Genomic DNA, 20,523 nt, shown 5'->3' on the forward strand with positions numbered 1-20,523 from the left:
TTTTTTTTTTTTGAGTTGTTCCGGGAAACTGGCAACTACACAATGCTATGTCAGCATGCATGAGCAATAAGGGAAATTGTTTCTCAGGGAAAGGTCTCCATTTCTCTCCTGTCAGAGGCAAGGAAAAGGAATCTTTATGGACCAGGTAAGTCTATCCTGACATAACGAACACATTTTCACATCATCAATAATCTCTATCAAGTTCCATCATAAATTTGAGAAGACTGTGTCACAAGGGGAAAAGTGAGCCCAAAACTCTTGAGTTGACATTTCTCACAAGAAAGGGCATTTCTTCAGCAGTCACCCTAATGATACATGGCCCACTGACTGGTGGCCGCAGGCAGCCCCCGGACATCCTCTTTGCCACATGCCTCCAGAGAGCACTTGCTACCCTACACTTCCCGGGTGCTGCAGAATTCCCTGCAGGCCTACTGTGCTCACTTTGGCTCTGGGTTTTGGCTCAGGGAGGAACACACTTGTCCTAAAGGGGCTTTTCTTCAACACCACAGTCCCCAAAGTCCCTAACGTGAAGGTTCTGCATTCTGAAGGACACATCGGCTGTGCTTTGTTGGTGCTATGATTACAAATGTGTTGCGTCTACTTGTGAGAGTTTTATTTACAGCTAGGTCTCCAGGAAAAATGCAATTACACTTCTCACTCTGTTCACCGTGTAAACTGTCTAAAACTGAGACTGCTTTATATATGGGTAGTGCTACCACCTTGGTCTTTCTAAAAAAACAAAACAAAACAATCTGGTGCCATTAGTTGTGAATTTGTTCTTGCCCTTGACTTGTTAATCTGATTTGAGGGAAAACTGACTAAACTCTCCATGTCAGAGTTTTTTTCTAGTAAGGAAAAATAAAATACTATTGACCCAGATGGTCACGAACAAGATAACCATAACCAAATACATCTCCATACACTATAACCACTGTTATGTACATAAATCATATTATTGCACACAAGTTATACATAAATATAAATGAAATGATTTGCTAAAGAACAGATATGGGACTGGAGAAAGAGCTCATCAGTTAAGAGTACCGGCTGTTCTTGCATATCAACTCCCAGCCCTCTGTAACTCTGGTTCCAGCAGATCTAGCACTCTCTTCTGGCCTGGGCAGGTACCAGGCACACACATGATGCACATTCATACATGCAGGCAAACACTCATATGCATAAGGTTGGGCCTAGCAGGACATGCCTGTAATCCCAATACTTGGAAAGGGGACCACAAGTTCAAGGCCAGCATGGATTCTAACAAATCAAAAAGGAAGAGACAGTAGAGAAGGAAATGAAGACAAGTGAGACTTTAAAATCAGTTAGCTCTTCCCTGTAATTTGCTGTGAGCTCATAAGATAAATCTAAAAGATCAAAGTAAGAAAGGTTATTTTGTATTAATGTATACAAAGAGAAGGAAAATCCTGACACAAAGCAATTATTGAAAATCCAGTTCTCTAGAATGCCTATATAATATAAACTCATAAACACTGCCTATATAATATAAACTCATAAACAGTGCCTATATCATATAAACTCATAAACACTGCCTATATAATATAAACTCATAAGCAGTGCCTATATAATATAAACTCATAAACAGTGCCTATATAATATAAACTCATAAGCAGTGCCTATATAATATAAACTCATAAACAGGGGTATATATTTTTGTCACATAGGCAAGCACATATTTATTTGTATCTAATATATGTATGCAATATACACAACAAAACAATCCATACAACCATAAATAATTTTCTTCAGACTAATTAACCTTTATGTATGTATATATTCATTATATATATATATTATTTACATATACATAATATTGATTCCAACTCAAGAACCCTACCACTGAGCTAAAACTCCCAGTCCAATTAGGAAACATCTTTAAAAGAGAACTGAGCTGGGCATGGTGGCCCACGTCTTTAATCCCAGCACTTTGGAGGCAAGGCAGGCAGATCTCTGTGAGTTGAAAGCTGGCATGATCTATACAGTGAGTTCTAAACTAGCCAGGGCTACATAGAGAGACCCTGCTTGTGAGAGGGAAGGAAGAAGAGGGTAAGGAGGAGGGAAGAGAACAGAGAACTTTATAACCAAACATAAACTGTGTAGCCTCTTTTTAACTTTATTTTTTAAAGTATGTCTGTGTGTGTCTGTGTGTGTCTGTGTGTGTGTGTCTGTGTGTGTCTGTGTGTGTGTGTCTGTGTGTGTCAGTGTGTGTCTGTGTGTGTCTGTGTGTCTGTGTGTGTCTGTGTGTGTCTGTGTGTGTCTGTGTGTGTGTCAGTGTGTGTGTCTGTGTCAGTGTGTGTGTCAGTGTGTGTCTGTGTGTGTCTGTGTGTGTGTCAGTGTGTGTGTCTGTGTGTGTCTGTGTGTGGGTGTATGAAAGTGCCCGTGGCAGTCAGAAGGTGTCAAATCCTCTTGAGCCAAAGTTACAGGCTCTTGTGAGCTGCTTGGTGAGGGTGCTGGGAACTGAATTCTGGTCCTCTGAGAGATGAGTATGTTGTCTCAAACACCGAGCCACCTGTAGGCCTTGTTGAGCAGTTTTTAAAATGAAGTAAGTTAGCCCTCCTTAAGACAGCTGCTTTCTAAACCTTCTGGGTAAGTGGGCAGAGAAACCTGAGAGCAGAATTTGAATAATCTACAGAGATAAAAGGTTTGCTGACCTGGAAGGAAGCAGACACCCTGGATCCCTTTTCTCACTCCCAACCATGATGGGCAGTTTTACTGCCTGGGAGATGGGTGTGTGGGTGAGTCACAGAGCACCCACATTTAGCAAGTGCCATGTTGTTACAGATCCTGAGCCTTTCTTCTCGGTAGGACCTTCCCAGGCTTACTCTCCTTCCTGTTCCTGCCAGCAGACACACCTGTGACCTGTTTTCCAAGTGGGCTCTGAGGCCTCGCCCAGGGACTGGCTCCTACCCTAGCAGGAGTCTTCAAGTCTGCACTGAAATGCCAAAGCGCTTCTATCCAAGGGGGACCAGGTCCTCCCAGTTGCTGCAGACAGACTCCTCATGTGACCTGGGCTTTCCTTGTCTTTCCCTTTTGTTCTCTGGCTTCACATCACTGCCATCAAACCCTCTTATCCTTGTTCCTGTTTCCTCTGCCTGCCACCCAGTTTTACCCTCTATGCTGACTCTAACCTACACGGGTGAGTGGTGAAATTCAACACTGAGGCTGCATACAGTGCCTCCTGCAGGCTTGGCCCTTGCTGGGACTAGCTGCTCTGTCACACTCAAGCAAGCCCTGACCAGGCTGTGGGGATTCTGCAAGAGTCATAGTCAGAGAGAGATACTTTGTAAACATCTCCTTTACGAAACAAGTTTACTTTATTAAACTGAAAATAATATTTAATAAAGTAATCGGCAATGATAAAAGCCCACACTCATGAAATAAACCAGTTCACTTAAAAACAATAGAAGCATTCATTGTAACGAAGCATCTTTCTCATCTCTAGAGGGTGTGTGTGTGAGAGGGGGCAGGGGATATGAGCCTGGGTCATATTTAATTCCATGTATAAATTAACATAATTTAAGAGTAAACACAAAATGAACAGTGTGAACAATGGATTTCAAATTACCAGCAGATCAAAACAGCTAAATTTAACCTAATTTCAAAGCCATTTGACCTTTAGATATGAGTGTTATTGAGGCTACAATTTTTAAATAGCCTATTTCTTGCATAAGGAGCATCAGATATTCCTAACATTGGTCCCTAATATGGCCCCATCAGGCTTGAATATTAACTAGTGGTGAACCCTAAATAAGAAACAAAGGAAAGGCCCACATTAATCACACAATTTTACCTCAAGCTACCAGACGATTATTCTTTGTGATAAATACAAGTGTTTCTCTGCCAGGAGACCTGTTTCAGTCCAATCTTACTGTTGGCCCATGCCTTCCATAGCAGGCAACTATGCCACCTTGACTGGGGCACACTTACTTCACGAGAGACGTGTGAAAAAAACACTCACAGCTCCACACCCCTTGGAATGGCAATTTAAAGTGGCATTTGAGGGAAAATTCAAGTTACTAAGCAACGTTTTCCACTGCACAGAAGGGGAGGATTTAACTGTCATGGGCCAAATTACACTTTATGCACCAAACAACCACAGCAGAAGCTAAGCTTCCACTGTGTCCTTGCTCAGTACTTAATTTCCAAGTCTTTCCATTTGGGACGTCCCTTGAGTTCCTGTCTCTACAGGGTCTTACCAGGGCCGCAAGCTATCTGCCTGCCTGCCTGCTTCCTTTCCCCCCTCCCTCGTTCCTTCTTCTCCCTCTCCCTCCCTCTCCTTCTTTCCTTCCAGTCTGCTTGCCTGCCCGTCTGCCTGCCTTCTTTCTCTTATTTTCAGAACTGGAGATCGAACCCAGGGCCTTGCCTTACACTGGGCGCATGCTCTACCACAAAAGCTGCATCCTCAGGCTATTGTTTGTTTTGTTGCTGCTGCTGCTTCTGCTGTCTGTTTTGCTTTTGAGACAGAATCTAAGTCACCTGGGCTGGCCTTGAACTTGCTGTGTAGGCCAGGCTGATGTTGAATTCGCAGACTTCTTGAGTAGCTGGAATTATAGGCATGCGCCACCGTGCCTGGCTTTCTGTCTTCTAACAGCAAAACTATAATGTCCTTGTGAAACAGGTTTGCTCACTCCACTTGCATGATATCAGCTCTATCAGACGCTGCAGACTTGTCTCAACCAGGGATTTTGAGATATAATGAAGGTGGGGTATGGCAGTGCACACCTTCAATCCCAAGGCTTGGAAGATAGAGGTGCAAGAACTGCAGAGCAATGTGAGCTATATGAGAGACTGTTCAAAAACCACAAAGGGGCTGAAGACACAGGCCCCACTGGGGAAGCTATTACTTTCGTGTTGCTAAGTGACGGAAGTGCCTGTCAATATTTCCTAGTTATTTGTTTGTGCCAGTCAGTTTTATTCAAAGAAGTTTCTTTGTGCAGGGGTCAATGGAGTATCTGGGCAGGTGGGGGGAACAAATCAGGGTAGTGAGAGGTAAATATGATAAAAATACATATTACATATATGAAAGTACCATTAGGAACTCACTATTGTGTATAATTAATACACGCTTCTTACTTGGGATTTCTCTTACTGTGATAAAAAAAAAAAACACCATGACTATAAGCAACTTGGGGAGGAAAAGGTTTATGTCATCTTACAATTTGTGGTACATCATCCAAAATCAGGGAGAAAGGATGGACAGCAGGAATCTGGAGGCAGGAACTAAAGCTTAGGAACACTGCTTACTGACCTGTTCCTCATGGTTTGCTCAGCCTGCTTCCTTATACTACCCAGGACCACCTGCCCAGGGGCGGCAGCACCCACAATGGGCTGACCCTTCCTACAGTAGTCATTAATTAATTAATTAAGGGCTCCATAGAGTTGCCCACAGACAAGTCTTACGGAGGCATTCTCTAAATTGCGAGTCCCTCTTCCCAACTTACTCTAACTGGTGTCAAGGTCACAATAACCTAGGCCAGGACACCTGCTAACAAAACCCCCTTTTTGAAAGATAAATTACAACTATGAAAAGAACACAGGAAGGAGGTTCTAAGTAAAAATTCTGAGCAGAACGTTAGCTTCAGCCCGTGCCCTTCAGACCGCATACTAGGTGAATGCGTATCAGGAGAGCCCAGGCACTGCAGCAGGCTCAGAATGTTAGAGTCTCCCAGAAGCACCAGCTGACGGCCTCTCTTAGGGAGCATGGCTTTTGTCCACTTTACTTTCAGCTGTCAAGTTTAAGGACACTTGAAATCTGTAAAGGAACACGCGTGCTCTAATGTTAGTGGGAAGATTTATCAGAATTCTCTAAGCCTTCTAAACTTCCAATCTCTCCATGTCTTTTAGCGTTCTCAGTCATCTAGTCTGCAGCGAGGTGCGTACACAAAGCAAAGCTAAACGGAGCAAGAGAATAAGGTGCCAAATCCACACATTATATTCTTCCTGTGTTTCTTTAACGGATTCAGGGTACTCAGAGCTCTACTCTACACACCAGACGTAAGGCCCGCCCTCTAGTTTTCATTACTGTGGGAACAAATTTGATATAAGCAATCTATGTGCCTCCATTTCTATCACTTCTATCTCCTCCAAGATGAAAAGGAAGGCCCAGTGTACTTTCTTCCTGGAGCACCATTACTGTAATACAGTCCTGACATTGCTTGCTTGCTTGCTTGCTTGCTTGCTTGTTTTTTGTACAGGCTCTCACTATTAGTCCAGGATGGCTTTAAACTCATGATCTTCCTGCCTCAGCCACTCAAGGGCTAGCATTACAGAAATGTATTACCATGTCCGGCTTTCTCCAATTTTTTTCATTTCCTCTATACACAATAAATAGAGCTGAACAAACCCATATAGTATAAGTGTGGACACAAAGGATAAGTATGCCATAAAACAAACAAAAAAACAAAATTTTTGGTAAAAAAGATCTAGCTTATTTATTAGATGGATGGAAATATAAATTTTTATTTGTTTTCTTACTTATTGTTTTGAGGAAGGGTCTTACTATGTAGACCAGGCTAGCCTGGAATTCACTAAATACCTCGTCTGACTGTGAACTCTTCTTTCTCTTCCTGTTTCTGCTGCCAAACTAGTAGAAATACAAGCATACACCACCTTGCCTAGCTTCCTCCAACTGCCACCTCCACGTCCTCTGTTCTCCTGCTTGAAGAAAGTAAGGGGACAATAAATACGGCAAGGTCCATGCAATCGCGGTACAAGTGCGCCGTGAGAAATAGCCAGGGTAGGCGGTTTAATCCATCCGCCAGTCCACTTGAGCAGTTGATTAGCTGCAGTTCAGTGCTTCCTTCCACTTGGACCCCTCGCATTCAGAAAAGGCAAAGATACAGAGGAGTTAAAAGCAATAACCCGCCATATTGTGCGATGTTCTTGTAAATGACTAAGAATCCAACGCTAGTGCATAGTCTTCCTTCTCACTGAAGGTAAGTCCAGGCTCCTCCCGGAAGGATACTACACTATGGCTTAAAATCGGTGCATGTTTCAGCGGCTTCCTAAACTGCCTGGCTCTTCTGAAGGGCCTCCCGTTCGCTGCTTTGCTGTTCGAGAGTTTATTGAGCCTCTACGACACGCCACACTCTATTATGGTAGCAGAAATATAAGCGGATCGCTAACCACCTCGGACACTGAGGAGCTTCGCGATGGTGCAGGGAACCGGATGGTGTACAGACCATTGCAATATGAGGTGACTGGTGCGACAGCTAAAGAAAGCCTGGGTGATGTTGGGGCGAGGCGTAAAAACATGAAAGAGTGCAGAAAAGTGTCTGGAGGAAGTGATGTTCCAAATGTGTCCAGTAGAAAGCAGCATTTGAACGGAGGAACACGGCAGCAGAAAGAGCAGCAAGCACTTCACACAGAGGCATGAGATGGAGGACATTTGCCAAGGACGATGGCAGCCATGAATGTCAAGCAATTTCAGTCTGGGGTCACAGAAGCTAGGATCTAAGGAACGGTCTGTGCCGTCCTGGTTGGTGGATGGTCACATGCCACTGGGAAGTTCAACTAGAGGGGTCTGGATTTAAGTCACTTGTGACTTAAGGTAAAAGTTGACCCCTCAAGAAGGGGAGAGGAAGCATGGGCCAGGCACAACTTCCTAAGCCTCCATTCTCCAGTGTCATCATTAGGGAGGAGGCTTCTCCTAGGTGTCTGCAGAGCACTCTTCAGCTATGACATCACACCCAGGGGCATTTTGGGAATTCAAGTGCAGTGCCAGGCAACTCAAGACCTCATCCCTGGAATGATGGACTGCCCTGGGCATGAGCTGTGCTAGATATAGAACTAGATGCCCTTGACAGTATAGGCCAAGACAGAAAGCAGCCACCCTCATCTGTCCATCCCGGTCAGCTGTGTAATTCAAGCTCTGAGACAGAAGAGATTCACAAATAGTACAGCAGAGACTGTTGAACGCATGTCAGTTGTGGTGCATTTATACTGAAATATCCAAACACAGATGAATTCCAGGTAGCACAGGCTTTTGCTGCCTTCATTTTTCCTAATTTATGGTAAACAAAAGCACTGTACCGAGAAGTTAATGGCACACTCCAGGAAATAAAAGGCGGTTGTCTAGTCCTGACGGTGCCACATTCCTAGAGGCCTTTCAGGTTTTCTTGGTTGCCTCAGGGGAGCTGGGGCTGCAGTCCGAGCAGGGACAGTGGGGCTCATGCCAGAGTTTAACTTGAGTTGGTCTTTATTCACCTCAGCAGGAGAAGCCACAGTAAAGAGCCAAGGTATGCAGGTCCAGAGATGAATTCACAACAACCAGTCCTGACAGCGGAGGGATTCATTCCCAGCCCACACCTCTGCTTTTCTGGAAATATTTTTGCTTTCCTGGCCCTCTTTTTTACCAACAAGAAAGAGAAAACAGCATTTACTAACAACATTCCTCTTGTAATGTGTCCTTCCTCTGACATCAAAACTTCTTCCACAACCAAACAGCCTAAACTGAGACTTCCTCCACTACCCCCACGCATACCAGCCCCTTCTCTTGGCTTAATTCCTGTAGCTGTCCCAACTAGATGCTCCAGGGATGTCCTTGAACTGTTGGCTAACTCACCCTCTACGGGGAAACAGCCACTTAGACACCCACCTGAACTGATTTCTCAGCCAATATTTCCATTCATACAGTTAGTGGAAAGGTTCCCAGAACCTCTGTAGACAGAGATTGTGGGCATTTCCCAGATTTATTTAGAAGGAAAAGCCAAGTCTAAAGAAATTAATAAAAGGTCCTTTCATTTCATTCATAAAGAAAACCCAGCCAAAGCTAAGGAAATGGCTGGACCGTCATAAGACAGGCTCACACTTTACGACGAGAACTGTTCAATAACTAACATCACTCCCTCTAACAAGAGAGTCCCATCTTCAGCTCTGTATTTCAACAGGAGGGTGCTAAGCATCTGCACCGTGCTTCAAATAACACACAGTAGCTGATAATGTCAAAGCCATTCATGCTTTTCATACATGGAAATGGCCAACAGGATTCTAGAATCAGTAAAAAGGCAGGCACATCCCTGACACAGGACATACTAGCAGCACTCTGACTGTTTTGGAGAACGAGACAGGACAGAGCAGGGCAGATGATCTATGTACACACCGTCAGGAGGTCAGTGGTGTATCTGTGTCTCTAAGCCCAGCACCCAAAGTCAAATGGATCACATTACAGTAGCCTCAGAAGGAAGCCTCATAATCAAATGTATTATATACAAACTCAGTAGGCCCCAGAGCAAAGGTTTCACATTTAAAAGGTAGGCTTCGCCAGTCAAATGGATGGTAAGCTGAAATGCCAGTAGTGTAGCAACCCGCTCTAAAAATAGGCACAAACATTTAAGTAAATCAATAAATGACCATATAGTACACAGATACACTGTGCACGGTATAAGCACAAAATAATAAAAACATTCAAACAGGTACGGGCAGAAGCAGGCCTGCTGGCCACATCTCAGGTTCACAAGCCTACTTTGGAGCCTCTGCTTCGAAGTGCTTTAATACGCACAAAGGCAAAGGTAGTTATCTAATTATCAAGAATAACCCTGAATTACTTTCTTTCCTTTCCTCCAGGAGTAGTGCCCATAGTAAATCCATTAAAATGTGAACAATAACTCACAATAATGGGAAAGCACAAAAAAATCACAGAAGCTTTGCGCAGGGCAGAAAAAAGCAACTTGAAGATGGGAGCAATCCAGAAGCAGAATTGATTTTGCTCTTTTTTGATCTAAACCGTGTCCCCTATAATTGCTGTGATTTACAGGCTCCGGGCTTTAACCCATGCGTTGTTTCCAGACACAGGAAGGAACCTGGTAGTCATTAAAAAACTGTCACATAAATAGCCACTTACCAGCTCACCTGGGGAGTATAACATTGGAGAAGTAGCAAAGAAATACCAGTTTTGTTTATTTTACTACCTGCAAGCTTCCTGTGGAAAGGGGCAGGCTAGTAAATTCTCTCAACATTCAACCCTTAATTATCCACACCAGCCGATCAGAGAAAAGCTACAGAGGAGTCAGAATGAATCATCCATAGAAACTAATGTGCTTAGAAAAGACGACTCACATATAGCCAGGTACCTTTTCTTACATTGTATAGGGTTCCCAGGCCTAACAATGGTGGAGCACCGAGGTCAAACCCACAGGCTTTGGACTCAAGGGACTGAGGTCTGTTTACCAAGTCTGGTTTGGTAATTCGTTGGCTGCAGAACCTCCAGATGGTCATTTATCCCATAATGCTCCATTCTCTACCAGCTACCTTATTGGTTTCTAGAGAAGACTAAATGGCATAGAACAATTGAAGGCTTCAGCACAGTACTAAGCAAATGCTTCATAAACAAGTCCTTTGAGAAAACTGTTTTTAACCAGATACTCACTACTGGAAAGCAGGAGGAGAAAGCTGCTTTTCTCTTGACTGAAAGGGCCCTCCCACCCCGTGTTTCTGGAAAGCCAGCTGGCTGTCAGAGAGTAAGAAATCTTGGCTCAGTGTGACAGAGGCTGGGGGCTACTGACGCCGCATAAGACACGGAGCTCATATATTACCTGTGCCCAGTGGTTCTTAAACACAATCATGCATGTTTCTGGGTCAACTCCCTTCAGGCTTACAGCCTGCTGGAGTTTGCTTTCTGTTGAAACCGATGACATCATAAAACTTTGACACGTCTAAGTCATATTTAATTTTCAAGGAAATGCCGTAAGCAGTCATGAACTCCAAGTATCATGTTAAAAATGTAATTTCTTCAGTCTTCACAGTCATTTTCCAAAAACCTGTAATGACAATAATAAAAAAAATACATCTTATGTTCATATATTAAACAGGACACTGGCTATTAAATTTAACTAAAAGGACAGACAAAATCCAATGCAAACAGTAGCTATATGGTAGTTAGATCTATTATTTATATTCAACCTAAAACTTCTCCTAGTCTCTCAACTTGCTACTAAAAAGTTATAAACTAAGGTGCCACTAATCTATATTCATGTGTTAAACTATTATGGGGTTTCTTCTCTCCACTAAAAGCATTCGCTATACATAAGTTATTGAACCAAATCACCCAAGTTTAGTTTCTACAACCAAATAAGAAACTGTGCTATTGACTTTCACAGAAGTTTAAGAAACACAGAGTAATAAGAAAACTGGGAATCAACAGTCACAGGAAAAAACAGCTTCCTGACCCATGGGTGAACTCCAGGCTTCCGCTCAGGGAATAGAGGGTTTGCTGGGCAAACGTGAAGACTGAGGTTCAAATTTCAAGCCTACAGAAGAGCTTGGTTGGTGCTGGGCCTATCTTTCCAGCACCCAGAAAGCAAAGATGGGAATCCTCAAGGCAAGCTGGCCAGCTGGACTAGTCACAAGAGTAGTGTCTGGCCTCAACTGAGGAACCCTACCTCAGTTACTACAGTGGAGAGTGATCAAGGAAGACACATGACATCAACTTCTCAGCTCCACATGCACACATAGGCACACACATAGGTTCGTGAACTGGAACACACAAACACACACACACACACAAGGAAGGAGGGAAGAAAGGAAGGAAAGAAGGAACATTGATTTTCAATCATTTTGTGGTTATAAAGTAGGTAAAGTTTTCTAGTTTTTCTAAAATATAATAAGATTCCAAGTAACCTTGACAAACAAGTTAGGAATGACCCATCAAAAACAAGATAGTATCTTATTAGCTGTGAATAAAAGGTGAAAAACTTATAAATAAAAGATGAATTACATGGATAAAATATGAAGAAAATCTAACTATAATACTATCATCATTGGAAAAAATTAAGGTCACAGACTGTATCCTGAATGTGTAGGGATCTCTGACAAAAGCAGTAAGATTTTAATATTATCTGGCCAGGTCAGTCAGGCAGAAAAGGACTAGGCAGAGTTTAGAATATTATTTCTTTCATTGTACAGATTGAAGAGAGTCCAGAAGAAAGTAATTACAATTATTAGAGCACTGGGAAAGCCTGTAAGTCCTCAGACCTGGACCTGCATGATGGCTCAGCAGTAAAAGAAGTCGCTGCCAAGCCAGAGAACCTGAGTTCAATACTCAGATCTACACACAGTTGACGGAGAAAATCTGAACATGCTGCAAATTATCTTTTGTCCTCTTCATATGTGCCATGGCATCTGTTTGTGTGTGTGTGCGTGTGTATGTGTGTGTGTGTGTGTGTGTGTGTGTGTGAGAGAGAGAGAGAGAGAGAGAGAGAGAGAGAGAGAGAGATAGTGTTTGCGCACATGCAAACACACACAGATGGACGGACGGACAGACAGACAGACATGAAAGTAACTGCGGACTTGTGCAGGTTTGGAGGAGCTGGCTATTTACAACGTATCAGAAGGATGTCACAAAAAGAACCATGATCAATTGTTCTTTTCCACCAACCACAAAAACGTGAGAACAGATCTGGTACTGACTTACATTGAATTTATAGGTAAAGTTCTTTATAAGTGTAGAATTAAACACAAGAGAACATGAAGCATTCAAAAGCAAGAACTTCTACAGTTGTGGCAGGGCAACTCATGATGAAAGGGTTTTCAAAGCAAGGATTAGTCGTAAAATGGAAATCTGCCTGTCCCTGTACCAATACCATGCAGTTTTTATCACTATTGCTTTGTAATACTGCCTGAGTTCAGGGATAGCGATTCCCCCGGAAGTCCTTTTATTGTTGAGGATAGTTTTAGCTATCCTGGGTTTTTTGTTATTCCAGCTGAATTTGCAAATTGTTCTGTCTAACTCTTTGAAGAATTGGATTGGTATTTTGATGGGGATTGCATTGAATCTGTAGATTGCTTTCGGTAAAATGGCCACTTTTACTATATTAATCCTGCCAATCCATGAGCATGGGAGATCTTTCCATCTTCTGAGGTCTTCTTTAATTTCTTTCTTCAGTGTCTTGAAGTTCTTATTGTACAGATCTTTTACTTGCTTGGTTAAAGTCACACCAAGGTATTTTATATTATTTGGGACTATTATGAAGGGTGTCGTTTCCCTAATTTCTTTCTCGGCTTGCTTCTCTTTTGGGTAGAGGAAGGCTACTGATTTATTTGAGTTAATTTTATACCCAGCCACTTTGCTCAAGGTGTTTATCAGGTTTAGGAGTTCTCTGGTAGAACTTTTGGGGTCACTTAAATTTACAGTCATATCATCTGCAAATAGTGATATTTTGAATTCTTCTTTTCCGATCTGTATCCCCTTGACCTCCTTTTGTTGTCTGATTGCTCTGGCTAGGACTTCGAGAACTATATTGAATAAGTAGGGAGAGTGTGGGCAGCCTTGTCCAGTCCCTGATTTTAGCGGGATTGCTTCAAGTTTCTCTCCATTTAGTTTAATGTTAGCAACTGGTTTGCTGTATATGGCTTTTACTATGTTTAGGTATGGGCCTTGAATTCCTATTCTTTCCAGGACTTTTATCAAGAAGGAGTGTTGAATTTTGTCAAATGCTTTCTCAGTGTCTAATGAAATGATCATGTGGTTTTGTTCTTTCAGTTTGTTTATATAATGTATCACGTTGATGGTTTTCCGTGTATTAAACCATCCCTGCATGCCTGGGATGAAGCCTACTTGATCATGGTGGATGATTGTTTTGATGTGTTCTTGGATTCGGCTTGCAAAAATTTTATTGAGTATTTTTGTGTCAATATTCATAAGGGAAATTGGTCTGAAGTTCTCTTTCTTTGTTGGGTCTTTGTGTGGTTTAGGTATGAGAGTAATTGTGGCTTCATAGAAGGAATTCAGTAGTGCTCCATCTGTTTCAATTTTGTGGGATAGTTTGGATAGTATTGGTATGAGGTCTTCTATGAAGGTCTGATAGAATTCTGCACTAAACCCGTCTGGACCTGGGCTCTTTTTGGTTGGGAGACCTTTAATGACTGCTTCTATTTCGTTAGGAATTATGGGGTTGTTTAAATGGTTTGTCTGTTCCTGATTTAACTTCAGTACCTGGTATCTGTCTAGGAAATTGTCCATTTCCTGCAGATTTTCAAGTTTTGTTGAATATAGGCTTTTGTAGTAGGATCTGATGATTTTTTTGAATTTCCTCTGATTCTGTAGTTATGTCTCCCTTTTCATTTCTGATTTTGTTAATTTGGACACACTCTCTGTGTCCTCTGGTTAGTCTGGCTAAGGTTTTATCTATCTTGTTAATTTTCTCAAAGAACAAGCTTTTAGTTCTGTTGATTCTTTGTATAGTCCTTTTTGTTTCTACTTGGTTGATTTCAGCTCTGAGTTTGATTATTTTCTACCTTCTACTCCTCCTGGGTGTATTTGCTTCTTTTTGTTCTAGAGCTTTTAGGTGTGCTGTCAAGCTGCTGATATATGCTCTCTCCTGTTTCTTTCTGCAGGCACTCAGACCTATGAGTTTTCCTCAGCACAGCTTTCATTATGTCCCATAAGTTTGGGTATGCTGTATCTTCATTTTCATTAAATTCAAAGAAGTCTTTAATTTCTTTCTTTATTTCTTCCTTGACCAGGTTATCATTGAGTAGAGCATTGTTCAACTTCCATGTATACGTGGGTGTTCTTTCCTTATTGTTATTGAAGACCAGCTTTATCCCATGGTGGTCTGATAGGACGCACAGGACTATTTCTATCTTTCTGTATTTGTTGAGGCCTGTTTTGTGCCTGATTATATGGTCAATTTTGGAGAAAGTACCATGAGGTGATGTATGGATATACCATGAGGAAGGTATATCCTTTTGTTTTAGGATGGAATGTTCTATAAATATCTGTCAGTCCATTTGGCTCATGACTTCTCTTAGTCTGTCTATGTCTCTGTTTAATTTCAGTTTCCATGATCTGTCCATTGATGAGAGTGGGGTGTTGAAATCTCCTACTATTATTGTGTGAGGTGCAATGTGTGTTTTGAGCTTTAGTAAGGTTTCTTTTATGTTTGTAGGTGCCCTTGTATTTGGAGCATAGATATTTAGGATTGAGTGTTCATCTTGGTGGATTTTTCCTTTTATGAATATGAAGTGTCCTCCCTTATCTTTTTTGATGACTTTTAGTTGAAAATCGATTTTATTCGATATTAGAATGGCTACTCCAGCTTGCTTCTTCAGACCATTTGCTTGGAAAGTTGTTTTCCAGCCTTTTACTCTGAGGTAGTGTCTGTCTTTGTCTCTGAGGTGTGTTTCCTGTAGGCAGCAAAAGGCTGGGTCCTTATTATGTATCCAGTTTGTTAATCTGTGTCTTTTTATTGGGGAATTGAATCCATTGATGATGAGAGATATTAAGGAATAATGATTATTGCTTCCTGTTATTTTTGTATTTGGAGGTGAGATTATGTTTGTGCTTGTCTTCTCTATGTTTTGTTGCAAAACGATTAGTTTCTTGCTTTTTCTAGGGTGTAGCTAGTCTCATTGTGTGGGGCTTTACCATTTATTATCCTTTGTGGGACTGGATTTGTAGAAAGATATTATGTAAATTTGGTTTTGTCATGGAATACCTTGGTTTCTCCATCTTTGTTAATTGAGAGTTTTGCTGGATACAGTAACCTGGGCTGGCATTTGTGTTCTCTTAGGGTTTATATGACATCTCTCCAGGATCTTCGGGCTTTCATAGTCTCTGGTGAGAGGTCTGGTGTGATTCTGATAGATCTGCCTTTATATGTTACTTTGACCTTTTTCCCTTATTACTTTTAATATTCTTTCTTTGTTTTGTGCATTTGATGTTTTCACTATTATGTGATGAGAGGAGTTTCTTTTCTGGTCCAATCTGTTTGGAGTTCTGTAGGCATCTTGTATGTTTATGGGCATCTCTTTCTTTAGGTTAGGGAAGTTTTCTTCTATGATTTTGTTGAAGATATTTACTGGTCCTTTGAGTTGGGAGTCTTCACTCTCTTCTATACCTATTATCCTTGTGATTTGATGCTTGTGTCTATGGCTCCTTGTCTCTTCCTTTTGTTTTCTATATCCAGGGTTGTCTCCCTTTGTGCTTTCTTTATTGTTTCTATTTCCATTTTCAATTCCTTCACCTGTTTGATTGTGTTTTCCTGTAATTCTTTCAGGGATTTTTGTGTTTCCTCTCCTTCTACTTGTTTACTTGTGTTTTCCTGCATTTCTCTAAGGGAGTTCTTTATGTCTTTCTTAAAATCCTCCATCATCATGATCAAATGTGATTTTAAATATAGATCTTGCTTTTTTGGTGTGTTTGGATATTCAGTGTTTGCTTTGGTGGGAGAATTGGGCTCTGATGATGCCATATAGTCTTGGTTTCTGTTGCTTGGCTCCCTACGTTTGCCTCTCGCCATCAGGTTGTCTCTGGTGTTACCTTGTTCTGTTATTTCTGAAAGTGGCTTGACTACAGGCCTGTGTGTCAGGAGTGCTATAGACCTGTTTTCCTGTTTTCTTTCAGCCAGTTATGGGAACAGAGGGTTTTGCTTTCAGGTGTGTAGTCATTCATTTCCACTGGCTTTCAGCTGTTTCTGTAGGCGTGCGTCCTGAGTCCACCAGGCAGGTCACTTGGAGCAGAAAAGTTGGTCTAATCTCTGGTCTCAGGCCTGAAGTTGCTCCTCGGGGCTGGGTTTCAGCTCTCCGTGAGGGCAGCAACTAGCAGGGCCTGCCCCTACTTCTGGGTCCCTGTGCACAGGGGACCCTGATGGCGCTAGGTGTTTTCCTCTAGAGTCAGAAATGTGGGCAGAGAGTAGTCTCCTCTGGTTTCCCAGGCATATCTGCCCCTCTGAAGGTCTAGTTCTCCCTCCCACGGGATTTGTGTGCAGGGAGCTGTTTGACCGGGTCCGTTCAGAACTGGGCTCAGTCTGGACCGCAGGGCTCCTGCAGCTTCACTGCCAGCTGATGTTTTAAACAATGGGAGCACAGCCCATGTTTTCAGAACACGAGTTCTCCTATTCCCTCTGACCCCAACTCCTGGGCTCCTTACTTGGCCTAGATTACCTGACTATCGCTTATCAATGCTTAGATTTGCTGCGTGTGAAAAAACTGGATTATGAGTCAATGTCCTCACTGTCCCAAGCATTATGTGTCTAAGACACCACCGATACCTTTATCCAGAGGCTAAAAGTCATAATGAAGTAAAATCAAAGCACCTAGTCTATCCCAGAGGTCAGAAAACCGCAAGACTTCTTAAGATGCTTTTCAACTTCAGGATTTAAAAGTCCTTCTTTAAAGCATACATCCTCCAGATCGCCTCTGAGTAAAGAAAATGGAAAAGGGGAAGAATGGTGTTTTCTAAGGTGCTTTAATACACTTCTCAAAGAGGACTTATATTTATTTAGTATTCTCCGGGATCGAAGAATACAATGCGGAGGAAAATACCTTAGCCAAGGCTCTGAGCTTACAAGACAGCTTTCATAGAAAAAGAACATTAAGTCTCTGGTTCCCAAGTCCAAAGCACATTCTAAGACATTACGTTCTCCTTTTGGGCTACAGTACATCCCTGTCCCAATTCCCTCAAGGAGTCCATCTTTTCTAGGAAAACCGAGCTCTGTTGGTTTATACTTTTCCAATCACACTTTCTGAGGCAGGGGGACAAAGATTCAAATTGTGTCATAGAAATCATAACAAAAAGAAAACCTGGAAGAGAAAGAAGAAACGAAGCATGTTAGATAACCTAAACAGGAGACAGAAAAAGTTGTTCCAGAAGATCCTCAACATAGCCACAAACACTACAATGGTTCCACATCAGATGGTTCCATGCCCCCTCCTTGCCCAGTACTAGAGAATTAAATCCCTGTGTTCTCTGGGGCAATACAAAGCTGAGAGAGACAGCTCCATATTTCTGAGAGCTATATCAGACACACACTTCCTAGATTGCCAGTTTCAATAAGTTGTCTACATTTTCCTGTATTTTCCCAGTTTTATGTTATTCCCTTCATTTTTCTGCATTTCCAGATCATGACCAAAGGAAACAAATGAAGCAGGGACAAAAGAAAGCCAAATGTGGTATTGGGACAGTTAGGGTGACATTTGTCACTCTTCATACAGAGCCAAACACTTCCCATAAGTACACATGTGCCTAGCAACTCAAATTTCATGCTTAAGAAAGCTCTACACAATATTCTGACCTGTACAAGTTATTGTTTTCTTTCTTCAAACAAATCACTAATACACACACACACAGACACACACACACACACACACACACACACTACTCAGAATACTGTTTGTAACAGTGGTAGCAAACAGGTTTCAGGGTTTCAGGGTGTAGTTGCTAATTCTTTATTTGGAGGGGTAAGGATAAAAAAAAAGATAGCTTGTCAAAACACATTTATAGCAGCCTAGAATTTAATCACAAAATTTTCACAACGAAACCAGAACCATCTATATCATTTCCAAAGACATTACGATTGGTTATATTTCTATCATTAATATTACATATGGATATGTTTTGTCTCATCAATACAGAAAGAAAATGTATATTAAATATAAATGGTAACAGGATTAGGAGCCATAGAATCACATGTGGTTTACTGGCCCTGTTTTGATTGGCCGGATATTTTAGTATTTGGTTATGAAAGAATAAAAATATGCTCCATATTACAAAATGTTACAGTATGAGACGTAATCACTGAAGTAGAAGTCCTAAGGCTCCCTTTTCCCTATAGCCTCAGAAGCAGACTATCAAGAAAACGAGATAAATGAGAACAAAGTACAATCCCGTGCATGGAGAAAATGTCACAGTGAAGGCCATGCTTCATGAACAAGCTGAGGTCCTGCTTTTCCGGATCATAACCTGGTGGCTCCTGGGGGCCCAGGCAGCCTGACCCCTCCCTACTCTTTGGAAAGCTCTAACACTTAGGAAAGTTAGGCATGTGTCAAAAACTCACATTGTCAGGAAGCTCCAGCAATTATTTTTGACATATCACTCTCTCACTAGCAGAGTGAATACAAACGATGAATGTTTTGGCATTTAGTTACATAGAATCTCATACTAGTCTTTGCTGCTTTTATCTTTAAAAATAATTAACTTCTCACAATGAATTACTATAGCGAGACTTTGCAACTTTGTTTTGTTTTTCTCCAATCTTTTCAACCCCCGGTAAGAGTGAAAAAGGAGAGAGGGGGAGGGGGACTTGTTATTAAACTACTTCCTACTGACTGGAGGCAGGACGCCAGCTCCTTGAGGCAGGTTTGCTCTTCGCTGTGAGGAGATCTAATTTCTTCTTCTTTGCACACCACTACTTAACAAACTGCAACCAACCAACAACACCCCCACACACACACACACCTACCTCCTTCTTGGGGCCCTAGCATTTATATACCTTCTGAGAAGTCCCCAGAATCCAAAGTCACACTATCTGCAGCTGGCAAAATCACACCCCTGCTAGAGCACGAGGCAAATCTTAGCTCGTGTGAATAATCTGGAGCAGCCCCATCTCCCAAACCTGGGGTCGAAGTGAAAGCTTATTCCCAGAATATTTCCGTGTTTTTCAAAGAAACCAAAATTCTCACTCCAAACTATTTTTTAAAAAAATTAAGCAAAAAGATGGCTATCTTTAGAAGAACAGAGTCAAATCAAGATTTTATTAAGGGGAAACTTGCCTATATTTGCAAACCTACTTAGAAGGAGCCTAATGTACTTGAGGGATTTGAAGATATAAGACAAAGGGTTCCAAAGGACCAAATGGAGCAGAAGAAAAGTAGGTCAGGAACACAGGTGGGGAGTGCTGCATCATCGGGGTTGACTTGCCAGGTCAGAGCAGTGCCTAGAACCCTGGAAAGGCAAGGCAGGCTCCCTTTACATTTCTACTTTGTCCCGTCCTGATGATCTGTTGATTTGCAGAAAGCTGAGAGGGGACTAAAAGCATTAAGTCTCAACTTCAGAACTCAGCCTTGAAGCTAGCAAATGGGGTACAGACTTGAGCTCCATCTCTAGGAGCTGTGAGACCTTAAGGAGCAAAGGCGGGAGGTCTTCATTTTAAAACCACTTAGGTAAGTGGTTAGGACTCAATCTTTGTTTCATGGGTCTCTTCTAGCTCAAATAATTATTTTATGTACTTGATCAAAGCTGTTACAATCAGATAACCATCAAAGAAATATAAAGGCCTTTGGATGACAACCTTTACAGGAATTCTAGTTGCTAATGAGTTTGTATCTGTAATGTCTTCACTGTTGGAGAACATTGCCTTTCAGGAATCTGTAGCCGAAAACCAACCCACCCAGCTCTAATTCTGAGATCAGTAATCAATCTTTGCTTTTTTCTGAGCAACTGTCAGTAGAAAAACTCATTGTTTTAGAATGCACATTTGGAATGCTCTAAATTGGTTGCTACTAAATACATAAAAAGTCTATTACCGTAAATGTGCTTACCACATAAAATCCTATCTAAGGGTGACGACTCTTCAAATATTGGGAACACCTGAAGAGAGGTGAACTCGTTGCCCTCAATTACAGCTAATAGCAGAGGGGGATCATTTTGGACACAACTTCCTCAAACAACCTCTTAGAGTCCAACAAAATCTTATTAAATTGAAATGCTCTCCATGCTCTAATCCTCTGGCCCCATCCAGTCCACCCCACTCCCATCCCACACCCTGCCTCTCTCATAATATTGAATGG

General features: G+C 41.8%; 1 protein-coding gene across 4 annotated transcripts in view; it reads right to left on the reverse strand.

Annotated features, from left to right (window-relative positions):
• Window positions 1–20,523, reverse strand: part of Fhip1a (FHF complex subunit HOOK interacting protein 1A) — a 252,515-nt gene that overhangs the window by 74,938 nt on the left and 157,054 nt on the right. For 3 of the 4 annotated variants that reach the window (XM_087628641.1, XM_087628636.1, NM_001439825.1), the window contains 1 exon segment: window positions 10,551–10,775. The exons of the other annotated variant lie outside the window; for it this stretch is intronic. In XM_087628641.1, coding sequence (XP_087484767.1) covers window positions 10,551–10,655 — 105 coding nt within the window. In that variant the 5' untranslated portion in view covers window positions 10,656–10,775. 4 annotated transcript variants of the gene reach the window in all.

Source organism: Rattus norvegicus, chromosome 2 (assembly GCF_021556685.1).
Source record: "Rattus norvegicus strain SHRSP/BbbUtx chromosome 2, alternate assembly SHRSP_T2T, whole genome shotgun sequence".
Classification (NCBI taxonomy): Eukaryota; Metazoa; Chordata; class Mammalia; order Rodentia; family Muridae; genus Rattus; species Rattus norvegicus.